At 51.3% G+C, this 23,931-nt stretch overlaps 1 protein-coding gene across 1 annotated transcript in view; it reads left to right on the forward strand.

The window, feature by feature from the left end:
• The first annotated feature begins 1,312 nt into the window (after positions 1-1,312).
• Positions 1,313-23,931, forward strand: part of LOC143666897 (cytochrome P450 3A4-like) — a 29,079-nt gene continuing 6,460 nt past the window's right edge. The window contains exons 1-8 of the mRNA XM_077140488.1: positions 1,313-1,499; positions 11,641-11,734; positions 12,493-12,545; positions 15,418-15,517; positions 16,711-16,824; positions 17,801-17,889; positions 20,223-20,371; positions 21,256-21,383. Of these exons, the coding sequence (XP_076996603.1) occupies positions 1,429-1,499; positions 11,641-11,734; positions 12,493-12,545; positions 15,418-15,517; positions 16,711-16,824; positions 17,801-17,889; positions 20,223-20,371; positions 21,256-21,383 (798 nt within the window). The 5' untranslated portion in view covers positions 1,313-1,428. The remainder of the gene's footprint in view (positions 1,500-11,640; positions 11,735-12,492; positions 12,546-15,417; positions 15,518-16,710; positions 16,825-17,800; positions 17,890-20,222; positions 20,372-21,255; positions 21,384-23,931) is intronic.

Genomic DNA, 23,931 nt, shown 5'->3' on the forward strand with positions numbered 1-23,931 from the left:
CCACGCAAAGGGACAAATACTGGTGTTCAAAGACCTGGATAGAGCTCGAGGGCGTGGCCCAGAGTGAGAAAAGCCAAACTCTGAAGATCAAATACCGTGTGGTTCCATTTATATAACATTCAAAATGGCATTTATCGAGATGGAAAACAGGTTGGTAGTTGCCCGGGCTTAGGGCAGGGGGTGGGGGTGAGGGGTCTGGATGACTGCAGAGTGGGTGCAGGAGGGAATCTCTGGGTGGTGCCATGGAAAATGGCGCAATGACTTTGGAAAACAATTTGGTAGTTTCTTAAAAAGTTAACTATACACCTACCGTGTTGCACTGTGGCATTTATTCCAGAGAAATAAAAGCACGTGTCTATACAAAGACGTGTAGAAATGCTCATCACAGCTTTATCTGCAGTTTCCAGAGCTGGAAGCAGCCCACGCGTCGTCCATCAGCAGGTGAGCCCATGAGCAAACCCTGGTTGGTTCGCTCAGTGGAATATGCTGCTCAGCCATAAAAAGGATGAACTGCCCGTGCCAACTTGGGGCTGAATCTCAAAATAATTAAGCTGAGCAAGAGAAGCCAGTGATTTCATTTGATGTAAAATTCTAGGAAATGCAAGGCAATCTAGAAAGACAGAAAGCAGAGCCTGGGTTGGGGGGCAGGGGGCGTGGGCAGGAGGAAGCCCTCACAAGGGGGCAGGAGAAAGCTTCCCAGGGCGGTGGGTGTATGTCCCTTGTTCTCATTATATCCGATCGTATACTTTCAATATGTGCAGGGTTGTACGCTGCTCACACTTGGGAAAAGCTGTCAAATATCGAAAAGAAAGTGTATCCATGGATTGTCGTACAATCATCCACAAACTGAAAAACACTTTCAGGTGGGCGCTGATGCTGGGGGAGGGGCTCAGGGTGGGACCGTCACGCCCCCGCCATGGCAGTGTCTCGCAGACACGCGGCAAGTTTGGGTGCAGAGAGCAACTTCAGGGCCGCAGCCACGGATGTCATCCCTCTAGGGCCGAGGGAAACGCCTGCGCCCGGGGTGCGGCAGGCGGGGGTGGGGGGGCTCCGACTGCCCAGCACTGCCTCCTGCCCCCACCCCGCCCTCGTTTCTGCCCACCTGGCTCTTGTGACTGTAGAAAGGGGAAGAGGGCGGAGCGCGCGCAGGTGTAAACCCTCGTCCCGCCCCGTGGGGCCCGGGGGGAGCGGCGGGGCGGCGGGGGCGATGGGAGCAGCGGGCCTCGCGCCGCCCTGCGCTGTGACCCCGCCCGCCCCAGGCCGCTGGCCCTGAGGTCGCCGCGCCCCGTGTTCTTAAGCCGCAGCACTTGGCGTCCCTGGCAGGAAGCCAAAGGGCGATTGTGCAAGACCCGCCGGGGCCGCGTGACCGGGGCGGGCGCAGACCCGGGAGCCCGCGGAGCCCGCTGCGCACTCGGCTGCTCGGCTGCCATGAGCCCCTTCCCGGACCTCTCGGCCAGCACCTGGGCCCTCCTGGCGGCCTGGGGTGCCCTCCTGCTGCTGTGAGTCCCCTTCCTTTCCTCCAAGCGCACCCCCCGGCCCCAGGGCTGCCTGTGGGCGGGTAGCCCCCTGCCAGGAGGAAGGGGGGCTGGGGAGGGGCTCCCACGGCTGTATGCGGGGGGCAGCCTGACACAGGGTGTACCACCGTGGTGGAGGAAGCCCGGGTCTCGAGGCTGCCCCACCCTGGGGGGCAGAGGGCATCTGGACACCAACCCCACGCAGGTGGGCGCTGCCTGGCCTGGCAGCTGTGCTGGGCAGCCCGGCAGGACTGGGCCTCAGGAAGGCGGTCAGGAGAGTCCCCTGGGCCTCTCATCAGGGGGTCACTCAGGGTTTCCAGAACCAGACTGGGGTGGGCCAGGGAGCGGGCAGGGCGCTGGTGCAAAGAGGAGTAAGGCTCCGGCTGGGCTTGCAGGCAGGAGCAGAATGTAATTGTGGAGATAAGACTTGCCCAGGGAAAACTGATACCGCAAGTGTCAGACCCTGGGTGGCGCCTGGGCCAGGGAGCAGGTGCAGGCGCAGGTGCAGACGCAGGTACAGGCACAGGTGCAGGCGCAGGTACAGGTGATGGTGCTGGCACAGGCACAGGTGCTGGCACAGGTGCTGGCACAGGTGCAGGCACAGGTATAGGCGCAGGTGCCTGAGATGAAGGTAATGCAGGCCAGGAGGCTGCAGGCTCTCATCCCTCCACAGAGGCCAGGCAGAACTGCTGTTTTTATAAACTTCTGGAGGAAACAGGACTCCTGATGGACAGAGGTCAGAGTTTCAGGGATGAGGAAGGGTCAATTTGCCATGAGATGGAGGCAGGCCTGGCAACGGGTGTGCCGGGTTGAAGCTGCCATGCACCCGCTGTCCTCTCAATCCTGACCCAGCACTGCGGGTGGGCCTCAGATGGGTGTCCCCACACAGGTGTGACATGCTCAGTCGTGGGTGTCCCCACACAGGTGTGACACGCTCAGTCGTGGGTGTCCCCACACAGGTGTGACATGCTCAGTCGTGGGTGTCCCCACACAGGTGTGACACACTCAGTTGTGGGTGGAGATGTGACTCTGCCTGTCCAAGGTAGGTCTTGGTTTACTGGAGTCCTTTAAAGGGGGAGACGTTGTAGAGGAAGGAGATGCGTAGAGGGCCGTTGGAAGCCAGAGCCCACCATGTGCATTCCCAGGAGATGCTAAGCGAGCCAGAACCCAGAGGGGGCTGGTGCACAGAGGCCACCCGAGGGCCAACAGAGACTTAGGGAGCCACGGAATCAGAAGCAAGAAGCAATGAACTGGGAGTAAGGACCAGCAGATGCCGGCTACGTGCCTTCCCAGCTGCCCAAGGAATCCTAGGCACCATCGGCCCTTCTTCGGAATCAAGTGCTCTTCCCTGGACTCCTTAGTTTAGACATTTTATGGCCTTAGAATTGGAAACTTGTGCTTAATAAACCCCCTTTATAAAAGCCAGTCCCTGTCTGGTATGTTACACTCTGGCAGCTTGAACTAGAACGGGTAGGAAGGGGAAATCTAAGGCGGACTGGCCGAGTCGGAGCTCAGCTCAGCCTTCCCTGCCAGCAGGAGTCACGGGGAGGGATGAGCCCTGCGGGGGTGTCTGCTGCCCCCTCCCTGTGGCAGCACAAAAGGACAGATTTGTGATTCTACTGACAGCACACCTCCCCGGGTGGCAAATTCGCAGGGACAGATGGTACACTAGAAGTTTCCAGGGGCTGGGGGGAAGGAGAGTTATTGCTTACTGGGGGCAGAGTTTGTGTTTGGGAGGTGGAGAGGATTTGGAGATAGAAGGTGGGGAATTAACTTAATGCTGCTGAATTCACACAAACGGCTGAGAGAGCAGATAATGCTGCGTGTACATCACCATGATTTTTAAACATTGCTTCTCCTGGGGGCAGCTGGGTAACTGTAGGGGCAGCTGTGGATTTCATTTACATCAGGAAATGTGAGCTTTGCTTGAATAAAACAGGAACAACTGGGAATAACGAGCCTCAATGATGTTTGCACTCCCTGGGGGAAAACCTCAGCCAGGACCAACCTCAGCCAGGACCATCCTCGCTGAGCTGATGTGTGTTTACTGAGCAGCTACTACAGGCTGGGACAGAGAAGCGAAGCCGCCAGGTGACACGGCGTCCTCGGGGGCACGTGGGCAGGAAACCGCAAAAGGAGCGTTTCCGACCTCAGGGTCCGTGTAGACTGGGGTCAGCTGTGGGGCTGCCGGAACAGAGGACCACGAACCAGCCGGCTGAAAACAAGACCCGTTGGTTCTCTTGTGGTCGTGGAGGCCAGAAGGCCAGAGTCCAGGTGTGGCAGGCTGCACCCCTTCTGGACCCCGCGGGGGGCTCCTTCCGGCCTCCTCCAGCTTCTGGGGGTGCCAGCCATCCCCGTGGCCCCTTGACTCGCACCCGTGGCTCTGCCAGCTCTGCCTCCATCGCCGCATGGCCTTCTCCCCAGGCCAATTTCTGTGCCATGTTTCCTCTCCCCAGGACACCAGCCTTAGGGATTAGCGCCCTCTCATCCTGTATAAACTCATTTTAACTAATCACACCTGCAAGAACCCAAATAAGGCCACATTCAGGACTGGGGGACAGGCTGTGAGCATGCCTCCAGGGGGACACGTGACAGGGCTAAGGACGATGCCTACACGTGAGTCCTACTCCCAAGAGGGATTGGGATTCAGAGGTTTGCTGACAAAAGGCAGTGTGCTTTTTAACAGTGGGGATTTATTGGCTTATGGGTTCACAGTTCCAAGGCCATGCAAATGTCCAGGTTAGGTCATCAGCAGGATGTACCGTGTCCCTGCAGAATAGCTGCCGGCCCCCGGGGCTCCCCGTCACGTGGCTGTGCCTGCTGGGCCCTCTCTCCTGAGTTCTGTTGCTTCCTGCTTCTGGCTGCATGCTTCTCCCTCTCAGCATTTGTCTCTCTCAGTTTCTCTGGCTGTGCCCTTTGTCTCTGGCTTCTCTGGGTTCTCTGGGTGTTCTGGGTGTCCTCTTATACAACAGGCTGAGTCGCATCTCCCTGGAAGCAACCTAACCAAAAGGTCCCACCTGCAACAGGTCTGCACCCACTGGGGTGGATTAAAAGAGCGCAGCCTTTTCTGGGGTGCACAGCAGCTCCAAACTGCCGTGGAGGGCTTTAGGCGAATGTGAGTTACATTGCTCCAGAGGGCTGACTGATGACTCCTACCATCCAGCTTTCGTGATGTGGCCACTGGGCTGGTTTCCTGTCCTGATGGAGCCAGCAGCCCTCCCTGTAGCTCACTCACTCTGAACGAACCACTCCAGTGCGTGAAGACAGCACGCCCGGAGCTACGTGCCTCGCCCCAAGGCTGCAGCCGACTTGGGCTGCCATGGCTCCCCCCAACGCATCCTCTACACACTGGGGGCTCCAGTACACTCCAGCCCTCCCCTCTCCCCTTGCACAGGCACAGCTCCATCAAGAGGGGAACTGGTCTCTGCACAGGGGCTTGGGAAAAGAACATTTGAAAACCCCACAAAGCCCTTTCCTTCCACGGCAATTGCATTTGGTCCTGAGACAAAAACTGGCCTAATTTATAGAAAGCCACATGAGCAGTGAAAGCCTTTCTGAGTCTAGAGCCTGGCTCTCCCCACAACTGGATGAGGAGGAGTCTCTCTGACACTGGCATTGGGGCCCGGGATGTGGATTCCCAGGACCAAGTACATTCAAGCGTGGAACAGTTACAGTGAAATAACTGGCGTTTCCCTCCACTCTCCTGTGGTGGCTCTCTAAGAAAACTTGATGAAATCGTCTGTGTTGTTATCTGCAACTTGATCTTCCAATTTATAATATGCGAATTGGAATTTGCAACGCTTTGGCCATACAGCATGTCAGGGAGTAGCTTTGTTTTTTGAGTTGCTGCATAGATTTCCAGTTTGATTGTCGTGTGGTTTATTTATCCAGCGTCTAATAAATGAGCATTTACGTTTTCAGCTATTGGCAATGACAGTCAAGGCTGCAAGGGAAACTGGTCCATTCCTGGGCACACGTTCACCAGCCCCCCCACACCAGTAATGTCTTACGTACCTGTAGTGCGACATCGGAACATCAGATGTCGCGTGTGACATTGTCACAGTGCATGTGTGCAGTTGTGTCATTTTATCATGGGTGTGGGTTTGTGCAAACACCACCACGCTCAAGATGCAGAGGTGTCCCGCCTGCTCCCCCATGACACCGCCCCAATACCCTGTCCCCGCACAACCTCTGATCTAGGCCGTTCCAGCATAGGAGTGGAGTCCCCCAGTAGGCAGCCTTTTGAGATTGGCTTTTTTCACTCAGCCGAATGCCCTTGAGCTCCATCTTCATTGTCGCGTGGATAAGTGGTCAGTTCCTTGCCATGGCAGTGTCCATGGCCTGGAGCTAGCACCATCCAGCTAACCACACGTCCATGGGCCGGGGGGGGGCACGGTTCCATCATTGCCGGAATGCACTGTTCCTAGTAAAGCTGCTCTGAGCAGTCACGCACAGGTGTTTATTTTCAAATGCAATTTTTATGTTGATATATACTATATAGTCACATGCCATGTAATCATCCAAAGTGTATAATCAGTGGTTCACGGCATCATCATATAGTTGTGTATTTATCATCACAATCAACCTTTTCTTTTTCTTTTTTGTGAGAAATAGCATATATACAAAAACAATAAATCTCAACACACAGCACAACAATTAGTTGTAGAACAGATTTCGGAGTTTGGTGTGGGCCACAATTCCATAATGTTAGGTTTTTACTTCTAGGTGCTCTAAGATACTGGAGGCTAAAAGAAATATCAATGTGATTCAGCAATCGTACTCATCTGTTAAACCCAACCTCTGTATCCCTCCACCATCACCTTTGATCTTTCTATCCCTCTCTTTGGGGTATTTGGGCTATGGCCATTCTAACTTTTTCACGTTGGAAAGGCTGTCGAGGGGAGGCTGGGCCCTCTGGGTTTCAGGACTTGTCTGAAGGTTGTAGTTTTCTGGAAAGTTACCCTCGTGCCTGGAACTTTTGTAGAATCTTATATAACGCCTCAGGTTCTTTCAGGTTGTCTGGAATGGCTTTGGTTGGGGTTTGGCAAGGTCCACGCACAGGTTTTTGTGAGGACCTAAGTTTCCTTTCTCTGGGATAAGCATCCCAGGCCTCGTTGTTGGGTCCTATGGCCAAGTGTAGGTTTGATTTCTACGATGCGGCCAAACTGTTTTTGAGAGTGGCCTTGCCATTTTACACCCCCACTGTCAGTGTCTGAAAGGTCCAGTTTTCCCACATCCTCACCAGCAGACGATGCTATCAGGAGTGTTTGTTGTTGGTGTAAACTGCTGAGTCATTTGTCCACTTTTAATTTTTTAGCCCTCCTGACAGATGTCCTGTCCTCTCTCACTACAGCCTTTGCATTTTCCTAATGGCTAATGCTTTTGCACATCTTCCATGTGCTTTAGTAAAAGGTCTCCAGGGTTTGGCCCATTTTCTAAACAGATCGTTTGGTTTTGCTGTTGAGTTTGAGAATTTAAAAAAATATATAATCTAGACATGAATGCTCTGTCAGTTTTGTGGTTTGCAAATGTTTTCTCCCAATTTGCAGTTTGTCATTTCATCCTCTTCACAGGCTCTTTCATGAAGCAAACATTTTTAATTTTGATGATGTCTAATTTGTTTGGTTTTTTTTTTTTTGAAAAAAATTAATAGTGCATTTGGTGTAAGAAATCTTCACCAAGCCCTTGGTCTCCAATATACTCTCCCGTGCTGTCTTCTGAAGGTTTCATAGCTTTGCATTTACATTTAAGCCTCCAATCCATTTAAGCCTCCAATCCATTATACTTACTGTTTGTGTAAGTATAGCATTTAGGTAGAAGTTCATTTGTTTGCCTGCGGGTATCCATTTGCTCCAGCACAATTTGTTGAAAGGCTATTCTTTTTCCATTGAATTGCCTTTGCACTTTTGTCAAAAAACGAGCTACTCACCTGTAAGAATGGCCGCTGTTTAACAAGCAGGAAGCTACAAATGTTGGGGAGGATGTGGAGAAATTGGGACACTCACTCACTGCTGGTGCGAATGTCTAATGGTGCAGCTGCTGTGGGAAACAGTTTGGCAATTCCTCAGAACACTGAACATTGAGTTGCTGTGACCCAGCAATTCTTCTGCTCTCTCTGTGCACATCCAGAAGAGCTGGAAGCAGGGACCGGACAGACATGTGCCCCTCAGTGTTCCCAGCAGCACCATACACAATTGACTAAAGATGGAAGCAATCAAGTGTCCGCTGATAGATGAATGGATATACCACAAATAACACGTGGTATGTCCGTGTATGTATATGGCTATTCTGTTATGCAGTGGTGAGGAGGAATGAGGTCCTGATGCACGCGAGAACGTGGATGAATCCTGAGGACACAATGCTGAGTGAAATAAGCCAGACACAAAGGACAGATACCATGTGATTTCCCTAATATGAACTAGAACATGTAAACTCAGAGGCTTGCAGTGTAGAACAGGATATCTAGAGATGGACGCTAGAGAAGAGGAAGCAGCTACCCTAATATGCACAGAATTGTTAGCAGGGTTTAATGTGAATGTTTGGGAATGGAGAGAGGTGATGGGAGCTCCTTATTGGGGCCATTAAGTAATAGGGACATATAGTAGGTGGATGTGACGGTTAACGATTGTTTTAAGGTCATATAAGTAAATAACTTACTCCGTGAACTACCACAAACATGTAAAAGAATAGAAGTAGAGGGGCATATGGAAAAAACGTAGCTATTGCAAATTATGGACCATAGTTAACAGTAAAATATTTTAATATTCTTTCATCAACAGTAACAGATTTACGTAAATGCTGTGGGTCGACAGTATGGGGGGCTAAGGGGTATGGGAGGATTTAGGTTTTATTTTTTATTCTTATTTCTGTTCTGGAGTAATGAAAATGTTCTGAAATTGATCACTGGGATGTAGGCACAGCCGTGCGATGACACCGTGGGTCAGTGATTGGATACTCCAGATGCTTTGGGTGGTGTGTGACTATATCTCAATAAAATTGAAAAACACATTTTTTAAAACCGTGGCACTCCTAGGCTCTTGATTTGATGCCATTAATCTAGATCGCCATCCATTTGCCAATTCCACAGTCTTGATTACTGTAGCTATATAAATACATCTTTAAATCAGATTTAGTAATAATAATCCCACCTTATTATCCTTTTTCAGAGCTAGCCTAACAGTGAATCAGACTGAATAATAATAACCCCACTTTATTATTCTGTTTCAGAGTTATTTTAAGAATTCTAATTCTTTTGCCTTGCCCTGCAAATTTTTTTAATGTTTCATTTTGAAATTACTCCAAATATACAGAGAAGTTGTAAGGATATTACAAAGAACTCTTTTAAATTCTCAAATTCAGCATGTGCACATGCTCACCTGTCCCCTGACTCTTCTAAGAATATTTTGCATGCATCATGTCCTTTTATGTCTTTATTTTTTGCATGGGCAGGCACCGGGAATTGAACCCGGGTCTCCAGCATGGCAGGCAAGAACTCTGCCACTGAGCCACGTCGCACTGCCCTGTATCTTTTTATTTAGTACAATGTCACAAACTCCTCAGGTAATGCAAGTTAATAACTGCAATATCAATAAATCCCCTGTAGTTACTGTTGCAGTCCACCCTTATATTTGGTCATTCCTTGGTCTTGAGGGATTGGGGACGTCGGCCGCTTTGGCTGCTCGGGCTGAGGTGGGTGCAGACATCACGGGGCAGAGATATGGAATTGTTTTGCTTTCTGTTGAACATGCTCCCTGCCCTCGGGATGGGGCTGATGCATCGTCATCATTTTGTTAGTTGTCCAGGGCAGCCCGAAGAACTGGGGAGAGGTTGCTGACCACACCTGCCAGGCTTTAGGGCTCAGCTGGTGCAAGAACAATCCAAAGACACAGACTCTCTCCTCCACTGTCCTCAGCTCTTTCCTTTCTCCCGCCCAAAAGGGTGGACCCCATCTGGTGCTCTGGAGTCTTGTTCTCCAGCATCCCTTCCCCATGGACGTTTCTTTGAGTTTGATCCTGCAACGGCCGTTCCTCCTGGGTAAAGCCCATGCCACATCCTCAGAGGTCTTTGAGTCCTGAAAACAACGTGTCAGCCACCCAGCCACCATTCCTTGCTTTTCTCTGAGTCCCTCTCCTGGAGACAGAGAAGGTCTGGAGAACAGCGACCACAAGGAGGAAGATCCGGGGTTGGCCTCCTGAGAGCTGACTGTGAAATGTGCCTGGGCACTTGTTGCCCATCTTCAGGACAGTGTCATGTCTGAGTCTCTGGAGAGATCCATCACAAGTCCTCTTGGCTAAGTTGCATATGGGGCTTTGCCTCGTCCCGTCATCCATCAGGAAGGACCAGACATTACTCATCTGTCATCAAGCAACACGCGTTAGCCATCTCACTTGGATGCTGGTGGGAGCATGGGTTATAATGGCTCTTGTCATATACATTTTAGAATGCTCTCGCCTGTATGTCCAAAAAAAAACCTTGCTGGGATTTTTATAGGAAATGCATTAAACCTATTTATCAATTTGGGTAGAACTGACATCTTTCCCATGTTGAGTCTTCCAACCTGTGCTGGTTTGAGAGGATGTATGTCTCCTAGAAAAGCCATGTTTTAATCTAAATCCCATTTCATAAAGGCACGGTGATCCCCATCTAATACTGTAAGTAATTAGACCATCTCCCTGGAGATGTGACCCAGTCAAGAGTGGTTGTTAAGCTGGATTAGGGGAGATGTGTCTCCACCCATTTGGGTGGGTCTTGATTGGTTTACTGGAGTTCTATAGAAGAGGAAACATTTTGGAAAATGAAGGAGATTCGGAGAGAACAGAGAATGTGGCAGAACCATGAAGCAGAGAGTCCATCAGCCAGTGCTTTGGAGTTGAAGGAAAATGCCTTCTGGGGAGCTTCGTCAAACAGGAAACCAGGAGAGAAAGTGACAGATGACACCATGTTTGCCATGTGCCCTTCCAGCCTAGAGAGAAACCGTGACTGTGTTCGCCATGTGCCATCTCACTTGAGAGAGAGACCCTGAACTTCATCGGCCTTCTTGAACCAAGGTATCTTTCCCTGGATGCCTTTGATGGGACATTTCTATAGACTTGTAATTGGGACATTTTCTTAGCCTTAGAACTATAAACTGGCAACTCATTAAATTCCTCTTCTTAAAAGCCATTCCATTTCTGGTATATTGCATCCTGGCAGCTAGCAAACTAGAACAAAACCCGTGAACATTGAATATCCCGCCATTCATTATGACTTTCTTTGACTTCTTTCATTAGTGTTTTGAAGTTTTGGCATACAAGTCAGGCGTACGTTTGGTTACATTTTTCACCTAACTCATGCTCTTTTATTGAGTCATTGTAAATGGCATTGTAATGTAAACGTCAATTTCCATGTGCTCACATTTAAAATATAGAAAAAATTAATTTTTTGTGTTTGCCTTGTACAAGGCAGCCTTGCTGACCTCTGTTATGAGTTTTGTCGACCTTATGGTAGATGATCATGTCACGTGCATTTAGGGGCAGTTTTATTTCTTCATTTCTGTCTTGTATGCTTTTCATTTCCTCTTCTTTACTTTTCATGCTGCCTGGAACTTCCCGAGTTCTGCTGAGCAGAGGGCCGCGAGTGGACCTCGTTGCCCGGTGTCCTGACCAGCACGCAGGCTTGTGGAGAGACCACAGCCACATCCCCGCCGTTCATTTCACTTAGCTCCCCCTCCCGCCTCCAGATGGCCATGGCTTTTCTTATTCAAGCCCTACTTACTGCTCAGGAGCCATGTGACACCACCATTTCCCCCAGTCCTTCTGTAATTATTCCCTGCAAAAGAAGAAAGGAGACAGATGGACGGCAGAGGCATTTTGGCTCATGTGACCGTGTAACTGGCCTTTAAATAGACTCAGTCGAGAGCTGTGTTCCCCACTAACGGTGCCCTAGCTGCGTGCATGTGTATAAATCTAAACTAGTTAACGCTAAGAATCCCTTTCCCCGCTTGCACTGGCCGCCGTACACGTGTTCTCCAGCCATGCGTGCTTAGTGGCTATCATCCTGGCTGGCACAGATTATAGAACATTTTCAGCATGTCAGAAAATTCTGTGAGATGGAGCGTCTTTACTTACAGCCTCTCTGTCCACCCCAGGTATGGAATATGGCCATACAGCGTGTTTACGACACTGGGTATTCCGGGGCCCAGGCCTCTGCCGTTCTTTGGGACGTTTTTGGAATATCGGAAGGTGAGTGTGTGTCAGTCATTTCTGCGCAGGGCTTGGGACGCTGTGGCCAGTTCACCCAATTCTGATTCTGCCTCTTCAGCCCTGAACCACCTGGAAATTCGTAGATGGAGTTAGGAAGGCAGGGAGGCGAAAAGGCTCCAACCCAGACCCAGTCCGAAGTGGGGAGACCTCGTCACTGCTCTCTCCATAGGCAAAAAAAAAAAAAAGGTTTGGCCAGCTGGAGGTGGACATAACGGTGTCCCTGGCCCAGGTGGAGTCATGCCACGGAATTCTTCTTTCTGTTCCCTGAACTCTATCCTTTGTGCTCTGGGGAGGTGAAATGTCTATGCCCTGCTCTCTGGGGAGATGAAATTTCATTCCCTCTACCAAAGAGAGCTCTCACAGCACCGGGTATCTAGAGGAGCAGCCAGTGGCTTGGAGAGTGTCTCTTTAATAAATCCTTCCATTGACACTAAGGGCCGCTTCTTGGACTAATCCAGAAATGCAGATGGAAACCAGGGCCCATTTTCCAGGTTGAGAAGTGGCTGAGTGCCGCCAGGCCTCTGGAGCCAACCCCTGCCTGAGGGCTTCCTTTCCCAAGGCCTGGGCGGGAATAGTTAACATTAACGGAACAGATGTTCATCACACACTGTCATCATCTTGGGTGCCACTTTGGAAAAGCAGTGGCCTGGGAGGTGGAGAGGAGCTTCTGGGTGCCAAGGCTCGATGAAACAGCAGCTTCTGTGTGGACTGTCTGAGGGGTCTTGCTTCTTTTGCAGGGGTTTTTGCAGTTCGACCTGGAGTGTTTTAAGAAGTATGGAAAAACATGGGGGTAAGGCTCACACACCTGGCTCCCCTCCCACCACTGCTGCAAGAGGAGGCAGGAGGGGTCTTCTCTGCCCAGTCCCAGGCTATAGAAAGGTCCAGGCCCGTCAGCAGCCTTTGCTGTCAACCCCCCAGCACCTCCTAAGCTCGTCTTCTGTGTAGAGGGAGCTGACAGGTACTGCAATACCCAACTCAACTTGGACGTGAAGTGGCCAATATTTGGGCCACAGCTGTGTGTAGGGCCCTGACTCAGGCACAAGAGAAGGATTCGTCCCTCGGGAAGTGGGCAATATCTGAGTGGGGTCTTGACGTATGCACAGGAGTGAGTAGAAGTTGGCCAAACAGGAGAATCTTAGAACCCAGTGAGAAGGACGTCGACTGATGTGACATGTCCGAGGCAGGATGTGGGGGGCACCGAGTGAGGTGGGAAACCAGTGGGTCCCAGGTGACCTCAGGAAAGCCAGGGGTCACCGTGAGTCTGAGGCAGAAGTTGGGGTACCTGGCAGCTGAGGAGACCCCTTCTCCAGTGTCATTACGAAGGTTGGGTTCCGCTTTAAAAAGTGGTTCCAAGTGAGAGCCACAAAACAATCTGCTTTTATGGGCTGGGGTCGTTACTCCCGGAGTTCCACTTTCCCCTCTCTTCTTATCAGGATTAAAACAAAACAAAGTTTAATGCTGAGACATCCGGGCACCAGGATGAGTATAAGAGGTGGGCCAGGCGGACGCCACCAATCACTGCACTGATGTCAGTTTTACACAGCTTAACCTAAATGCCTTTGAAATTCACAAGCTAACAAACCAACTGTTGGTAAATACATTTTTCTTATTTTTGACTTTTTTTTCTTGTATAGTATAACATATATACAAAGCAAAGAAATAAAAAAGCGATTGTTTTCAAAGCACTCGTCCACAAGCAGTTACAGGACAGATCTGAGTTTGCCATGGGCTACCTACCATCCTCTCGGATTTTTCCTTCTAGAGCTGCTCCAGAATACAGGAGGCTAGGGGGCTTAAATATTTTTTTATCATCACAATTGACTTTTTTGCTTCTTTTTTTTTTTTTGTGAACAATAACATATACACAGAAAAGCTATAAATTTCAAAGCGCAGTACCACAATTAGTTGTAGAACAGATTTCATACTTTGGTGTGGGTTACAATTCCACAGTGTTAGGTTTTTACTTCTAGCTGCTCTAAGACACTGGAATCTAAAAGAGATATCACTTCAGCGATTCAGCACTCACATTCATTAAACGGTGACTTCTCTGCATAACTCCACCAGCACCTTTGATCTTTCCATCCCTTTCTTTCGGGGTTTTGGGTAAATGCATTTTTAAAAATCAGAGATGCCAAGATTTCAAAGCCAGAAGCCTGCTTCCAGCGTCCGTCCCTGTCCTTCCTCTCGCCAGACCCTCTTGGGGCTTCCAGCGGTGACAGGCCTGGGGGGCAGAAGCTGGCAGCTGGGCAGCTCCTTCACACTCAGAAAGCCCAGGCGAGGGCTGCGTGGCCGGTTACAGGGGGCGCAGAGTGCAGCCTCCCCGTGGGAAGGCGGGGTCCCAGCAGTCTGGAAGGAACAATAGGGGTCGGTCATTTATAGGAGGAAGAACCCACTTCACGCACACTGGAGTAGCTAAAAGTATAAAAGACTCGCGAGACCGAGTGGGGCAAGGCGGCGGGGCAGCTGGGACCCGCAGCGGGGCTGGCGGGCGTGGAGAACAGCCTAGAAGGGGGGGCTTTTCAGTTTCTTACGAAGCTGGACGTGCATTGACCCCCTAACCCACGGTTCCATACCCGAGAGAAACAGAAACATGTCCACAAAGAGACTTGAACAAGAATCTTCTGGGCAGCCTTGTTTAATGAGAGTGTTCGTGAGCAGGGGGAGTGGAGCAGTGGGGCACGCCCGCCCTGAGGAGGGGCTGCAGGGGCTCACACACGCGACACGCTCCGGGGTGCACGCGGGATGCCGGGCCCGTGGGGGCCCCGGGCCACCTCGCCATGGTGGTGGCTGCCCCAGAGGGGTTGCGGGTGGCCGCTTCTGTGACTGCCCTGCATCTTGTTTGGGTCGGTAGCGTACACAGTTGTCACAACGCGGCAAGCCAAACACTTAAGCTTCCACATCCCAAAGAAGGATGAGGCAAAAATGTCCCGGAATGTTCTGGGTGCAGTAAAAATTCAACATGGCTGGAGTGTAGGATACCTGATTTTAAAAAAGCTGGAGAAGTGGCTAAGAGCAGGACAGTAAAATAAATTGTGTTCAGCTTTGTTCTAGGGTTCTCCAGAGAAGCAGAACTGAGGGTATTTGTAAAGAGATGCGTTATAGGAATGGGCTTGTTCAGCTGTGGGGATTGGCAAATCCAAAGTGCGTAAGGCAAGTGCAAGTTGGAAACTCTGATGAAGGTGAGATTGGATTCCCCAGAAGTTAGCTGACTGAAGTCGAGGCAGGAATTCTTCCTGATTTCTGAAATTCTCAGTTCTGGTTGTAAGACCACCAAACTGATTGAATGAGGAAAATCCCAGATGGCTGAAGGCACTCTCCTCTGTTAATTGTAGATGCAATCAAGTGGCTATGGAAGCAAATCCATCTATGAAATACCCTCACCATACCAGTCCGGCCAGAGCTTGCTTGACCAAATCCTGGACACCATAACTCAGTCAAGTGCACCCATGAAATTAACTAGTACAGGCTAGATCCTGGAAATTAAATACTCAGATGTTTGATTAATACCAAAAGGGGAAATTGGTATGGGAGGAAGTGTTGCTTGATAATCAAGTTCCTAGAAAATAACCAAAAGGCCAAGCTTGCTGGATCAGAAAATCTGGGCCTAGGGAAGGTTTTTAAGTTGTGTTTTGTTTTGTTTGGGGTCTCGGCACTTGTGACAGCATCTACGATGGCAGACAGCCCGCCCTGGCCGTCCTGGACCCCGAACTCATCAAAGTGATCCTGGTGAAGGAGTTTCACAACCTTTTCACCAACCGCCGGGTAGGTGCCAGCGCGAGGTGCCCACTCCCTTTCATCTTCTAGACAGGAGGCGGATTGAAGTCGGGCTTTTCTGCTCCGGCTGCCCCCGAGGTCAGGACGGGTCATCAGCTGACCACTCAAGGTCCACGTCCCGACCTGTATTTTCATTCCTGTTTCGGCAGCTTTGCAAGTGTGGTCTGTCACCTTAAAATCATGCCAGTCTCTAAGAGCCTGGGCAGTTGCCTATGAATTGGCAATAACTTCTGGAAAATAGAGGCAGGTTAGTGTGGAGATGGCCACGTCCAGTGGTGGCGTCCAAAGTTCTGTTGTTTATCCTTTTGCTGAAGCTGAGATAGCCACATGTGAGGGCAGTGGCAGGCGGTGCCAGCTGGCGACCCCCACGCAGAGGCATGGGAAAGCTCTGGGGGGGGGGGGGCTCCTGTCCAAACCCCGGCCCCCACTTCTACCTGGTGTGATAACTAAAATCCTCCCACTGGAGATTAAGGCTTTGGTGTCTTTGGGGCCGAGATCACGTTTCAGTCATTTCATGGTCTCCCTTCCCCCGGCCCCCAACACGGAAATAAAACATTAGACAGTTTTGAAACCTGCTGAGCATCAATTTATTTTCTGGAATGTTCCTTCCTTCCTCTCCTCTCTCCTATTTGTTTCAAACCTGACTTGCAGTCCCAGTTTTGCCTCAGATTGGCCTCATGATCCTGGAAAACCACCGTCCCTTTAGGCACCTGAGTTTCTTCACCTTTCAGAGAGGACGGTGGTGGCACTGGTGGTCCTGTCCCCTCATCCCCACAGGTGCACCCGTCTCCCCAGGTGCGCCCTGTCTCCCCGCAAGTGCCCCCGTCTCCTGCAGGTGCAGCCGTCTCCTGCAGGTGCGCCCGTCTCCCCGCAGGTGCGCCCGTCTCCCCACAGGTGCGCCCATCTCCCCGCAGGTGCGCCCCGTCTCCCCGCAGGTGCGCCCCGTCTCCCGCAGGTGCATCCTGTCTCCCGCAGGTGCGCCCGTCTCCCCGCAGGTGCGCCCCATCTCCCCGCAGGTGCGCCCCGTCTCCCCGCAGGTGCGCCCTGTCTCCCGCAGGTGCATCCTGTCTCCCGCAGGTGCTCCCGTCTCCCCGCAGGTGCGCCCATCTCCCCGCAGGTGCGCCCCGTCTCCCCGCAGGTTCTGTAGCCCAAGCCTCTTTCCTCCACCTCATCCGCCCTAGAACTTCGGTCTGAATGGGGGTTTGGAGTCGAGCCTCACCACTGCCGAGGACGGGAAGTGGAAGTACATCAGGGCTGTCACCTCCCCAGCCTTCACCAGCGGGAAGCTCAGGGAGGTAAAGCGGGGCGCAGGCCCTGGGGGTGCGGGGAGCGGGGCGGGGACACCCCAGGGTCTGGGGGCCTGAGGCCCTGTGCGTTTTCCAGCGTTCCATTCCTCCCTCCTTCCCCGCCTCTTTTGGCCCCTTCTCTTTCCTTCTCCTCCTGCGAGCAGCACTCTCCGGTGCAAACACGCCTCTCAGGGATGAACGCCGAGCCCCAAGCTCCGCGATCAGCTTTGTCAGTCTAGTACTTATTAAATCGCCAGCTTCTGGAAGGAAGGCACAGTTTGTTCTGTCTCAGGTTCTCGTCAACCAGAAACAAGCTCAAACCCAGATTTTTATATCTGTACTCACTTTAGGCAAAAGGGGCCAGATGATAGCAGCATAAATTTGTAACTGGATTTTTTTTTATTATTATTTTTCCCACATGGCCAGGCACTGGGAATCAAACCCAGGTCTCGGGCATGTCAGGCGAGAGTTCTGCCACTGAACCACTGTCACACCACCCTGTAACTGGATTTTTAAAACAAAAATCCAGTTGTAGATTTTTGTGACCCAGAGGTGACCCAGTGCCAGCCAGGAGAGCAGCCTGGGCAGCTCTTGTCCTGAGGCCGGAGCTTCACCCGAGCCATGCAGGCTGGGTTTACACCAGGGCAATCGGTAGAGGCGCCAGCTCGGGGGAGCTGTTGTTAGTTTACCGGTAGACCCGTCTCCTCTCGTAGCGGGGCGCTCCGTGTTCACAGACTAGACCTACAAAAGCAGGGAAGTCCGTTCCCACTTCAGAAGCATCACAGGCACTGGGGCAGAGCCAGGGTCCTTTCCTTGGTCACTGGCACCAATCAGAATTCCTCGCTCCCCTCAGTTACCCCAAATCCTCCTTGCTTCAGCCTTTCCGGCCAATGGAGGTTCTCGATTAGAGACCCCCAAACGTCCACATGGGCACGGGCGACCCTGGGGAACCCCTGACTGAACACGACCGCCCGCTGTTCCCCAGATGTTCCCCCTCATCAGACACCACTGCACCGTCCTCATGGACAACGTCAGGCGGACAGCGGCCCGGGGCGAGCCTGTGGACATGAAGACGTGAGTACGAGACCCGGGAAAGCAGCAGCCCCGGAGGGGCCAGCTGCAGGTGGACAGGCCTCGGTCCATGAGTCTGGGCAATAAATATCCTGATTCTCCTTCCCCTTTCTATAGGAGATAGTGCAAAGTGAGACGAGGCGCAGCTGCCTTTCCCCGGTGCCCTCCCTGGCCAGCAGGGCAAAAAGGCCCTAAGCCTAAATGAATTTAGAGCAGATGTGAAAATCTAGGAGAGGATTTTACGAGAACTGGAAATGATGGCGAGTCCCCAGGCTGGGCCATGGGGCCGAGGAGGGTCGGGCTGTGCTAAGAAGCTGCTGTGGGTCCCGGGACAGACTCCTGGCCTTCCAGCCCCTGGGCAAGAGGCCTGTCCCCCCAAAGCACATACCCTCCCCTGCCCCCCAGGCTACCCTCCCCAGGCAGGCTGAGCGACGCAGTGTGACCCACTGCTGTACGTCCCTGGAAGGTGGCACTGCTGGGAAGTGTGGGGTGTCCTCCCTGGAGGTCGAGGGGACAGGACAAGGATGCTGGGGCAGCAAGCCTTCCAGCTGGGAACCAGCATCAGCTCGCGCTGCTCAGAGGTTCAGAAAAGAGTAGAAAACCTAAAGACTCTCTCAGGACCCTGCTCAGTCTCCTTTCCCTCCTGCAGCACCTGAGTCTCATCTGCAGGCCTCAGAGTTTCCCACCTTCCCAGCCCCCCTCAAACCAACTATTCTGAAAAACTGGCAGCGGGAAGGTATGGCCCCCATGGGGGAGCCGTCTCCCCTACCCCGCCTCTGTGCCCGCCGACAGGAGACTGTGTCCAGTGGGGCCCTGCCCATGGTTTTCTGAACGTTAAACCAGCCTTGCACGTTTTCACAGGCAGACTCACTTGATGGCTCTTGAATCTAGGGGTTGCTTTTGGAAAGCAAATAAATCTGCATATTTCCAATCTGTAAAACACATCCTGTTCAGTGAAGTTCAGGAAAATCACACACTGGCTTTGCAGTACTGATGCATAGGGGGCAGGGGGCTGACAGCACGTGGGCAAATGTTTTTGCAAAGATGTGCCTTTCTGCTTCGGGAAGATGATATGAGAACAAGCAAAATTCAAAGACTTTGGTTACTCCAGAAAGGTGGGAGATGTTTCCCCAGGGAACGGGAACATGATTCTTCCTTTCATCTGAACTATCCATTTCTTTTTCTTTTCTTTCTTCTTTTAGAAGATATTGATTATTGTTGCTTATTTTTACAACCCCTTTTATTGTGGCATAGCGCATACAAGAATTTGCACAGGTCTTTAGTGCATAGTTTGGTGAATTTTTACACAATACCCAACTGTGTGTGTAGAATATGCCCCACATATCAGGAGGGTCTGTCCTCCCCCCCACCCACCTCCCACCTGTGCTTACAGATAGGCTTTCCCCTCCTCAGCTTTATGCACATGTAACTGTAGAGTAGGAGTCTTTTGCTTCTGGCCTCCTTTGCTGAACATTTTATCTATGAGTTTCCTCCATGTTATGGGCAGTTGTAGTTTATTCCTCTTCACTGTTGTTAAAGTATTTCATTATATAAATACCCCAGAACATATTTATCCATTCTACCGTTGTGAATATCTGAGAGTTTCTAGTTTTGGATTGCTGTGGTTAAAGCTGCAATGAATGTTCTTATAAATATCTTGGTGAACTCAAGCACTCATTTTACTCTTGGGTATATACTCAGGAGTGCAATTACTAGGTCAAAAGAGTGTACTTAATTTTAGCTTTACTGGAAACTCTGTAAGTGTTCTCTGAAGTAACAGTGCCATTTTGCATTCCACTCTGCTGTATGAGAGTGCCAGTTGCTCCTCTTCCTTGTCAACACTTATTATTGTCAGGTATTTTAATTTTAGCCATTCTTGTGGGTGCATGGGGTGTCTTGTGGTTTTAATTTGCATTCTCCTAATGACTAATGATGTTCTTTCCATTATCTAACATCTCCCCTACTTCTCAGATCTAACCTCTTCCATGGACCCTTTCCTGGGCTTCATGACTCATTCTTTCTTCAGCTCTCTGTTGGAAAATCAGGTGGCCAACACACTGCAGATAGGAACCTCACTGTTCTCTAGCTGACTTTCCAATGTCCGTTTTATAATATTGCCCTCGTACCTCAGTGTACCCAGCAGACTGTGCGCCGCAGAGTCACAGGTGCACAGGAGGCTCAGAAAGTTTGGTTCACGTGACGTCAGGACAGGCTCGAGAAGGGGCATGCGACTCTGGAGTTGGCAGTGGGTGGGCTCTGAGGGTCCCAGAGCCTCTTGAACCCTGTGCTGGCTCTGTTCTCTGTCTTTGGATTTTAAGTCTTCTTTTCCAACGCAGGATTTTTGGGGCCTACAGCCTAGATGTCATAACCAGCACCTCCTTTGGCGTGGACACCGATTCCATCAACAACCCCAATGACGCCCTCCTTTGCCACATTAAGAAGTTGGTCTCGTTCAGCTTTTTGAACCCACTGCTCGTCCTCATAGGTACAAAGACCCTCCCCTCTTCCTCCACATCTCATTGATTGTAATGTGGTTCTGCAGGAAGATTAAAATTATCTTTAAAATAAAGCAACCCCTTCATGCATAAGCCACATAATTCAAAGAGCTCCAGGGTCTTTTGGTGGCACACCCAGAGGAGAGCCAGCTTTCTGAGCATGCACCACACCACATGATACTTAATCTATGGAGCATGCGAATGTACTACTGTCCTAATATATCATGTACATAAGAAAGCGTACATTGCTGTAGAAATTTTAAAGGATGAAGTAAAAGCTGCACCACAGGCCGTCCAACGTGCCCCCAGGAGCGGCACATCCTGTCTGACGGGAAGAGGCCCAGGAAAGCATTTCGCCCACTGCGTTTTCACCTTGACAGACCTGTCTGTTGGGTGCTTTTGTGTGTCGGCTCCATCCTCGCCTCACCAGCACCCTATTCAAGCCCAGATATCTCGTCATGCTGGTCGGTTTGAAACTATGCTAGAAGCCAAGGCCACGGGGAGGCTGAGAGGGAGCGGGTTTGAGGGCTCTGGGCTAAGACCAGCGTGGGCTTGAGTTCCAGTCCTGCCACTTGTCATGTGCCCTTGGAGTTTTCTCACCTCCGCTTTCCTGTCAGTGAAATGGGAAATGCCCAGTGGGGCTCTCGGGAGGCCGGAATGGGGTCATGCACGTGACGACCTTGGTGCCTGGTCAGCGCCAACCCGTCGGCCGCCATGCCACCAGTCGTGGAAAAGGCGGGGTCGTTCCCGAATCCCCATGTCCTGCTTCCCCACTCTCCAAGGCCCTGTGCCATCCATCCAGGGTTAGCTTCTGCTCCGGTCGCCATAACATGCTGGCAGCCCAATGAGTTTGCCTCATCCCCTTTCCTTCTAGTGCTGTTCCCTTTCCTTGTGCCACTCTTGGAAAGAATGAAGGTGACCGCAATGCCCAGAGAGGAGCTGGACTTCTTTGTGAACATAACCCAGCGTCTTAAGAAGGAACGACAAGCAAGTGGCCGCAGGGTAAGACCAGGGCTCCCCACCGCTGGGCCCTGCCGGCATTATCCCTGTGCTAGCTTAGAGCCACGGAGGCATACCTGCCTCTCCACTCAGCTCCAAGAATGTGCCTGAAGACCTGGCTGGGGGCTTCTCCTGGAGCTGCCCCAATCTCCAGAACCAAATGTAACCGTGACTGAGCCGGGCAGCATTCAGATGGCCTGAGCAGTCCAGGTCCCTGGGTCGCAGGCCAGCAAGTGGAGGAGGTAGCGGGGCACACGGACGGGCTGGCTAAAGCTGAAGATGGGTTGTTGGGATGTAAGATGAAGCAAAACCCAAATGGACACAACCCTGCCCTCTAAAAGGGAACGGTGGCTGTAAACAAGGATGGGAGCATGAAGGTGGCAGGTGGCTCCAGCCCCTCTGCTGGCCCCAGCTGGAAACAGAGATGAAAGCAGTCAAAGCAGAGGGTTGAGCCGACAGGGGTTCAGCTTCAGACTTTCCCAAAGCCCAGTAAGGCTGGGTGCTGGCAGTGTAGGGCCCTGGCTTCTCAGCCCTGCTCGATACCTGCTTTCCTGAGCAGGCATCGTGTCGGCAGACAGAAGTGGGCACATGCTAGGGCCCTAACCTCTCTCATTTGCCCATTGTTGACCCAGAGTAGGAGGTGGGGGTGTGATGCGGAGAAGAGCGAAGACCGCTGGTGACACGGGGCCTGGATGGAAGTCAGCCCGTGGCCCAGGACCTGCCTGCACGATTCCCGCACCCCAGCCTGTCCCGGGTTCTCCCCACTTGCTGCTGGGGAGTCAGTCCTTCAACTCAGTTTATCGTCTGTCCTAGTTCCCGGGACCATCCTTACAAAGCTCCACGCCCGGGGGGACTGCACACAACAGAGTTTATTCGCTCTCTGTTCTCGAAGTTGGGGCCTGGGCAGCCTGGGTCCCTCTGAAGTCTGCAGGGAGAATCCCCCCTGGCCTCTGCCAGCCACTGGCCATGGCCGGCCGGCCGTGCTGTCCCTGGGCCTGGAGCTGTGTCCTCCAGGCTCTGCTGCTGCTTCCTGTGTCTGGCCTTCTCTGGGTCCAGACCCCCCACCCCGCCCCAGCCTGAGCTCATCGTAACGCATCACACCTCCCAGCGCCCTCCCCCAGGTAATGCTGCGTTCCCAGGGGCCAGGACCTGGGGCTTCGGCCTATCATTTTAGGGACACAACTCAACCCGCGACCTTGTCCGCTGCTAAAGGGCGAATGGCCTGTGAGGGCGCTCTCCCCGAGCCGTTGTCAGTCATTTGTGCTTCGCCATGAGAGGTCACTTCTGCTGGGTTCTCACCCGTGCCAAGGAGGGAGTGAGGCATTTTTACGTGTGTGTTCATCTCGTTTCATCTTCAGACTGACGTTGCAGGTTTACCCGCTGCCCAGTGGGTGGGTGAGCAGCCACGTTTGAGTCTAAGCTCTGGGCCCCCGACTCTGTGGTGTCTCCCCCTTCCCAGGCTGCCCCCCCCCCCCCGATTTCGTTGCTGGCCCATTCAGACGTGACCCTCCCTGGAAAGGGAGAGGCTGATGGAGAGAGCAGGGGATCAGAGCGGGGAAGCGAAGGAAACCTAGGACAGCGTTCATCTGCTTTATTGAAAGTGCAGCTGTCAGGCTGGGCAAAATGTTTGGTAGAAATATGACGAATGAAGTGTTTCTAGACTTCATTTATAAGAATCTTGTGCAGCTCGAGAAGGAAAAGACCAAGACTCCAGTGATACATGTTCAAAGAACAGTCGTAAAAGAAGAAATACAAATGCTAATGAACATATGGAAAAATATTCAACCTCATTAGCAACCCAAAATATGCAGACTAAAAGATACTATGCTTTATTTTATACTGAGTTACAACTTAGAATAATATGTAATGTTGGTAAGAGCCGGAGGTACCTATGGCGGGTCTGTATATATATATACAGTGCAGACTCTCTAGAAAACCATTTGGCAATATGTATCAAAAGTCTTAAAATGATTCCCGTTCTGTGATCCATTAGTTCTGCTTCCAAAAAGCTAGAAATCTATTCCCATGTAATAATTAGAAATATGCATAAACTGGTCCTCGAGCAGATGTGTCCACTGGAGCATTATTTGCAAAATAAAAATATTAGAAACAAAGGTAGAGATAAATGATGAAAGTTGTTCTCATATAACGGAATCTTATACAGCATCATAAAATGCTGAAGAAATAGTAACGGCAGTAGACAATCCCAAACTCACACTGTTAGGTGATAATACCCAAACCCAAAGTCGCGCATGGAGTGTGAGCTCATCTGTGTAAACTATGCCTGCAAAAAAAGACTAGAAAGAGAGGCATAAAAATTCGATAGCACAATAGCATGCTCTTTAGGTGTTGGATTATGAATCATCTTTATAACTTCTCAAAAATATGCATTTATCAAAAAAATAATTTTGACACAAAAATAAGTTTAGAGATGTTTTACCTTAGTGTTTTTGCTCGAGGCCAGATGTGCAAATGAATGACTGTTGTGGGAGGCAGGGGGTGGCGGCATGATAGAATGAAGACGGGTAACGCACCAGAGCAGGAGGCTTTT

This window comes from Tamandua tetradactyla, chromosome 23, assembly GCF_023851605.1.
Source record: "Tamandua tetradactyla isolate mTamTet1 chromosome 23, mTamTet1.pri, whole genome shotgun sequence".
NCBI lineage: Eukaryota > Metazoa > Chordata > Mammalia > Pilosa > Myrmecophagidae > Tamandua > Tamandua tetradactyla.